Source organism: Hermetia illucens, chromosome 2 (assembly GCF_905115235.1).
Source record: "Hermetia illucens chromosome 2, iHerIll2.2.curated.20191125, whole genome shotgun sequence".
NCBI classification, from domain to species: domain Eukaryota; kingdom Metazoa; phylum Arthropoda; class Insecta; order Diptera; family Stratiomyidae; genus Hermetia; species Hermetia illucens.
In genome coordinates this window covers 146,761,268-146,768,529 of record NC_051850.1, presented here as the reverse complement: position 1 = coordinate 146,768,529, position 7,262 = coordinate 146,761,268, and the positions used below count along the sequence as shown (strand labels likewise).

Genomic DNA, 7,262 nt, shown 5'->3' with positions numbered 1-7,262 from the left:
AGTTAGAATTTCGGTAGTTTTTCTTTATTTCAACAATAATTTGCATTATATTCGTTTCATATAGCAAAAATTAAAATACCTTTATTGACTGTGTGAATTCTAGTAAATAAACATAAAATAAAATGTGTCCAACATTTTATTATAATTCAAAAGCAAGTTTAAATCTAGAGATTTCATTTCAATTTTTACGTAGTTTTCAACGATGTGGGAACTTGAGGCAATCCAAACTCGTCAACCTTTATGTCGCCCTTTAAGTACAAATTTGATTAATACTGAGTCGATTAATTCAAGTTCTAGTTTCCTTTACCTTGGTTTTAATGCTATCAGCTCCAGGTTCCTTGTCAGGTGCTGCCGGGGCTTTCACGACATCATCCAAATAACTTGTGTCATCATCTAAAGCAATTTCATCACCAAGCGCATCTAGTTCTGCTTCTAATTCGTCGTCATCAATTTCAGGCATTCCATAAGTGCGTCCCAGTGTTTCTTGGACTTCATCAGCTTGTTCAAGCATGTCGGCGATGTCATCGTGAATGTCCTGAATAAAATATGTTATGAGTTATGCTCGAAATAAGGGACCAATCGCTCCAATTACCTCGATGTTTTCAATGTTGATCTTTTTGAATTCATTCTTCATTTGTTTGACACCATCCTTCATTGCATTCACTGTATTCTGAGTATCCTTCAAGGTTTGTGCTGCATAATTTGCTTGTTCCATATTGAATGACTGATTACGCAAGCTTTCGACTTGTTGTTCAAATCTAGGGATAAATGAGAACAATGTGAGGAAACTTATTTAAATATTGTTCAGTAGTTCCATTCATTTGCTTTCTTATTCCTCAATTGTAAACATTAACAAGTCAGGGTTACTTATTATATTAACAAAAAAACTTTATCTCCCAAATCAAGGGGAATTTGTTTAGATACTCCACCGTATTATGTACTGTAATAGTTCTGTTATTTGTATTTGTTTGCATTTGTGAAGTTAAGATGCACCTATAGTGAAAGCCAGCAACGTTGGCTGACCATTCAAGTGAGGACAGTCTGTATGCTTCCGTTCACAGTTATACTTATGGTCTTTGTCCTTCCCTAGTTGTACACAACGAGTTTTGATTTTTATGCAAATACATTTGAAAAGAATTGAAATTTGGTAATACCCATGAAAAATGTTGTAATGTTAAACGCAATTAGTTAGAAGTTTATTTATGGTTGGATTTTAAAAAGGAAAAGTTCCTTTGTTGTCTACATTTGGGTGATAGAAACACTTATAAGTAAATTCCTATTATTCTGTAGATGTTTATGGTTATTTCGTAGCAGACGCGTGTTTCGGACACAATATGTGCCCTTCATTAGTGCTACTTGTACTTCATTATATTTTGATTCTGTAATAAGGTGTTTTAGAGGATTAAGCCCCTTTTGGAAAAAAAGTGAAGCGATGGCGGCTTTACGGTTTCTTACCAGGGCAGAGGCAAATCGTCAGACGCTGTCTCACCTCTGCCCTGGGAGCAGCGTGACCGTAGCGGCTCGCAGATGTTGCGTGCTCCTTTCCAGCATTAAGTTGATGCGGACTTAGGACCCCATCATTCCTAAAACCCCTCTCTAGCTTCAACAAGGAGCATTGGAATTTTCTGGGATAATAATAATAATGAACTTATTTTCAAGGTAAGAAAAACTCTTTAAACAAGTGGATGGGGGAAATAGGGCGATAATATAATATCAGAATATCTTGAAGTGTTTGATAATAAATTTTATGAAAAATGACATTGCATTTGAAAGCTAAAACCACTCTACTATAAGGATCTGTCCTAAATTTAACTATTGTGTTTTAGTCGAGACAAATTACAAGTGTTTAGATCAACGGCATTGAATATTAAAAAAAAATAAAATGTCATAACGGTCCAAATTAGTGGAATGTTTTTTTTTTGTGAAACTTTGAAAGTTTGATTGTAAAACTTTCATTATTCCCCGATTGGACCATCTGTAAGCCACTTGAGATATTTACCCCCGTAGACTCGCAAAAGTTGTAACAACCCTTATTTAGCGCTTCGTTTTTGATTCTGTGAATCGCTTAAGAAAACTAAGCATCTGGTTTACAATTTTTTCGTAATCCGAAGCAAACTCACTGTGTGTGTGGCATCGGCAGCTTGCGCGACTTTGATGCCCCGGATGGCAAATGACCTTGTTAAGCTTTCTATGTATTGGTGGATTGCGAAATTGTGGACCCGCTGAGAAAGTGTCATAACTTCAACCGATTGACACAACGTGCTGGATACAGCAAAACTTGCTGCTGGCAGGAGCTAGCCGACAAGTGTAGAAGAAGCCGGGGATCGCCCACTTTTCACAATGAAAGAGCTGGAAGAGGCAGTCTTCTCTATGAAAAATAAGAATTAGGTGCCGGAACCCGAGGGTATCCCAGCAGTGTTTTACCATCGGCCGGACCTATTGCCCGGCGCATTTAATGCTTACCTATAGCGGCCATTTTTACTTGATGTTTGAAGGTGGTAAGGCTCGCGAAGAGAGAATATTCGAAAAACTCATGAGGAGTGGAGCCGAAGATGCGTCCTGTTGGGGACTTATTTTCAAGAGAGTTCGATTATAGAGAAGGGAGATCCACAGTGGATGCTGTCATGGAAGTTATGGATGCTGTTCTTCGATCTCACCCACCCGGTATTGATATGGACGAGCGCTCCTCGTAACATTTTATGACAGAAATGCCTTCGATTCTGTAAGATTGCGGATATTGATTGATTATTTGAGGGGCCGCTTCCACTTTTTGAGATGCTGGAGGGTCAGAGGAAGATATAGGTTACGTCTTCACAGGGACCCATCCTAGGGCCGGAGCTCTGAAATGCATTTTATGATAATCTGCTAACACTGGACGCCAAAAGAGTTGCGCCGGGTAATCAAATGATGCAATGTTGAACAAGCATCAAGCTGGCATGTTGATACGTTTAAGTCCTGCGTAGGAAAAATCCAAGTAGTCATCTTCACTAAAAAGAGAATCCTAAACCTGCGTCCCGTTTCGATCAGCGAGTTGATTCTAGAGTCAAAACTAACGGCTAAGTATCTTGAATTGGCGAGGAGTTTTGCGATTGGCGTTTGCCTATTGCGCTGTTTCAGAACTTCCTGTGACGGTGATCGCGAGAGTGATCCCTACTGTTCTCCTTGGGAGATGGTTGCTCGTCAAGAACCTCAACATACACTAAATGAGTGACAACTATTTTGGGGAAACGAGTCAAAACGCAAATGAACTGCAGGGATCAGCGACTACTAAGGTCCGTGGGAAATTCGAAAGTATGGTAAGATTGTTTTCTTATCCATCTGAAGATTTCAATGTTACATGCGCATTTTTTTGTGGAAGGTATGATGAAATCAACAACCTTATACAGATACACGGGAGCTTTCTCGAGACAACATCAGATCACTGACAGATTCAGCCGTTCAGGTTCTTCCTATCAGCAAGAAAATTGCGTTGCAGGAATCCGAACCTCAGTGAGACATATATTCTCCTACAGAACCACTTATTCTAATTTCAGAGCGGTACATGTAAATAAATTGTTTGCTCTAATTTCCAAGCTATTTTAATCTCTGCGAGTTCTAATTTTCGAGTGGCTACTGTATCTTGTTTTAATGACGCTTGTTACTTGAATTGAGCGATTGACCTCAAATGTCTATGTTTATAAATTTGTTGAAAGTCTACCTTGCACTGCAATCTCAAGTTAAAACAAAGGCATTATGCGCTTTTTTTTTCTGAAGTAGCCTCATATATCTAGAATAATAAATATAATGATCGTTGGAGGCCATGTTAGAGGACCTCATTGAAAACGGTGATGGTTAGAATGCAATGTGGTCAGCGTTGCGCTCGACCGTGATTATTGCCCTGATTTGACTCAGGTATTCATTCGTAGCTAAGTCGACTGACATTCGACATGCAGAATAACCGTCCAAAATTTAAACGAATTGCAGTATGAAACTCAGCCTCATCAACTCTATTTACCTAGCATCTCGTCAACCCAAATTTTCAAAGAGTATTTGAGCAGATATGGGAATGGCGTGCATTTTCCATCCTAGATTCGATATAGGGGCTTGGTTATATTTTTTCCAGATTTTTGTAGGTAGGTAGTTTTTACGAATAAATGTTTGATTTAGGCATGCATTTTAAACACTTTCAGTTCTGCGCTTGACTACGGATGTCAAAACTAAGAGCTGCCTTGGAAAGTATTACACAATATTTTTGATTTCCATTGGATATATTCTTTGAACACCTTTTTACATGTAAGCTCTCCCCCGCTAAAAGTCACCATAAGTTGACGTCACCCACTTGCAAACTGGGAGTTCATAGTTCCAAGATTGTAGTGGCTGCGGCTTTGCGACGGATGCGGGGACGGAATCTCATTCGCCTCTTTCTGAAATAATTTGCTCAAATAATGCATTTCCTAATGTGCAATTACCCTAATATTCGCCGCAGATTGCACATTATTGAATGCATTCGGGCAAATTAATCTTGACATAGGGGAATGATTTGCCGCAGGCGCACGCACATGTTGCTGCAACATGAACTCAACAGAGTTCAAGGCGAACGTAGCGGCATGGGGAGCGGTTCTTGGTGAAACAGCTGGACTGGCGAGTGAGATTAAGAGGAAAGTTGTGGGATTGGCAGCGGAGACAGCTGTGAAGACAAGAAGTGAGGTTCAAGGAATTGTCGCGGAAGCATCTGGTGAAGGAGAAAGTCTTGGATTGGTGAAGGAGAAAGTCTTGGATTGGCAGCGGAGACAGCTGTGAAGATGAGAAGTGAGGTTCGAGGAATTTTTGCGAGAGCATTTGGTGAAGGAGAAAGTTTTGGATTGGCAGCGGAGACAGCTGTGTAGACGAGTGGCAGCGGAGACAGCTGTGAAGACGAGAAGTGAGGTTCGAGGAATTTTCGCGGGAGCATCTGGTGAAGGAGAAAGTTTTGGATTGGCGGCAGAGGAGCTGGAAGACAGGAGGTGACGTTCGAAAAATTTTCGCAGGAGCATCTAGTGAAGCGGATCTTTTCCGACGGATACAGAGCGAGGAGTGTAAAAGGATACGTTGGAGCTGAGGCGCCGATGGAGTTGTTACCCCAGCGGGCGTGCCACGTAAATCTGGAAAGACTCGATGTGATTGATTCAACACCAATGCTGGTATCGTCCGCGATTTGACTTCTGCCATTGCGGACAATTGTCCAAAGGCTCGTGATTATTACAAATCCTGTGAACTCGTGTATATCAATTGCCGCAGAAGTTCTAAAATCCAAAGGAAAGTAATATCCCCGACGTCTCTTCGATGTTTCAATTTTGGATATTGTCCTTGCTCGAAAATTCATTTCGGATTCATGTAAAGTTGAAGTGAATACCGTTGATATTCCGGTGTTTGGTGGACATTCTGGTGTTACAATTATTCCGATGATATCACAATGCAAACCAAAAATGTCGTTTTCGCAGCCCGATCTTGAGAAAATCCCAGTGCGCAGCCATAGGAGCAACCGCGAATTCTAAAAGGGTTTTTTTTTTAAAGGAAAATGAAGTAGCATTAATTTTTTTCTTTTCACTTGTATATTATTATTTTCAATTTTCTTCTTTTCTTTTAATTCTATATATCTGTTTCTTTTCTGTTGGATTGGATCAATATATAATGAATTTTGAATAATTTTTATTGATTTGAGGACTTCCTCCCTCTCTCTTCTTCCTTGATCCCCCAAAATCTTTTTAGGGACATCCTCTGACTGGCTTGAGGATGTCAAGGATGGGAGGGAACCCCAAGAGCCGCGCCTCAATCACGATCTGAGGCAGAAGAAACTATGATCGGGATTGTGGTCCGTGGTAGATTTTCCCTCTCGATTGCGGCACTCGGGTCTAAGGACTTACAGTTCCACGCGCGCGGTCGAGCCGTTTTCTTTTATTTTTCAATTTTAGCTCGCGTTCTGGTTTTCTTTGGTTAGGCCGTCGCGAAATTCTTCGTTGTTTGTCTATTTTGAAATCCGGTGCGGACCCACGCAGCGGTATAGACACGTTAATTTCGTGTTAATGACATTCCCGAGCCTGGCTAGCATAGAGGCGTGCAAGAACGTGTCGACCGAGCACTTTGATGGAGCTTCAGTCTATGCCGGTGGATCTTCACGGTCATTTTCGCCAACTGTTTAGGTTTTTGGGCTAGCTCTTCCCTATAGGTCGTTCTCGGCACTTAGGATGATCGTTTGATCCTCCTATTTCCCTTAAGATCATTACAAGGTTCTCAACAAATTTCATGTCAATAGGACTTCCGATGAAAGCGTGGGAGAGGGGCACACAGTGAACTGATTTTCACTTTGTTATATAAAAAATCTTAAAAATCAGAGCGGATGATTGTAAATAAGTACCTTTTACACGTAACCACTAGATGACGCGTGAATTTATGCTTTCCTTTCGTAATAACCTCGAATAAGGTCATCGGGACGTTAATTTTGTTTACCCTTGTACATACTAGGAACTTTTTACTGTCAGGCGCTGTAATTTTTACCTACTTTGGGGTTATACGGTTAATTCGAGACGAAAAGCAGTTGTCAAGTTCGTAAGTGACTAATTTCTTCCAGATTTAACCTACTGACAAAAGGAGCAAATGTCTCTACTTCGTATATAAATTAACCATGAAAATTATCACTGGTGCAGCCTCACACATTTTGCGCATTTGAATGTAACCAAAAGTACTTCGCCCTACTTACGCTTTCTTTTGCTTCAGAATCCTCATCGCCTTCTGTTTTACAGCATTTTTCGACGGCCCTTCACGCATTTTCGCCAACTGGTCTTTGTATTTACGCAGTTCATTGTCTAATTTAGCAATTTTTTCTTCGATACTATTTGCCCTTGCGTCCACCTGAAAAAAGTCAAGAAATATGCAAATAACTGGGAAATTCTCAAATATAGTTACAAAGTCTTACTCCAGCAATACAATCGTTTATACTGGGACCTGGGGTCTTAGGTTTGGATTTTCCAAAAAGTCGGTTCATCTTGAAAGGCTTTACGGCTTCCTAATTGATTTTATTCACCAAGAAACTTGAAGAAATTCCACTTAATGCCAGAAATCAAGATGACTAATATTGCGATGATCAACTAATCAAGATTTTGCTATCAAATGTCAAAACATTGAGATTTTATAGCAAAAAGTGTCGTGGACAGTCAAACTTTATGGCAAGTAGAATCTGGATAAAAATAATTTAGTATGAGACGGCATTGCCAGAGGACAAGACATTTTCATTAGCTTTGGGTGAT

The 7,262-nt window shown here is 40.2% G+C and overlaps 1 protein-coding gene across 1 annotated transcript; it reads right to left on the bottom strand.

Moving 5' to 3' along the window:
• Positions 1 to 6: 6 nt before the first annotated feature.
• LOC119650276 (charged multivesicular body protein 5) lies at positions 7 to 7,130 on the bottom strand. The gene is made up of 5 exons (XM_038052901.1): positions 6,932 to 7,130; positions 6,716 to 6,867; positions 593 to 758; positions 308 to 535; positions 7 to 248 (listed from the first exon to the last, which is right to left on the bottom strand). The coding sequence occupies exons 1-5, from the start codon at positions 6,998 to 7,000 to the stop codon at positions 186 to 188; spliced, it is 678 nt and encodes a 225-aa protein (XP_037908829.1). The 5' UTR covers positions 7,001 to 7,130; the 3' UTR covers positions 7 to 185.
• Between the last annotated feature and the right edge of the window lie 132 nt (positions 7,131 to 7,262).

Bases quoted from the DNA above. Each gene is read 5' to 3' on its own strand.
- LOC119650276 (XM_038052901.1), bottom strand. From the start codon at position 7,000: ATGAACCGACTTTTTGGAAAATCCAAACCTAAGACCCCAGGTCCCAGT. The intron at 6,868-6,931 runs GTAAGACTTTGT...GACTTTTTTCAG, and splicing joins TAAACGATTGTATTGCTGGA to GTGGACGCAAGGGCAAATAG. The intron at 759-6,715 runs GTAAGTAGGGCG...ATTTATCCCTAG, and splicing joins ATTCTGAAGCAAAAGAAAGC to ATTTGAACAACAAGTCGAAA.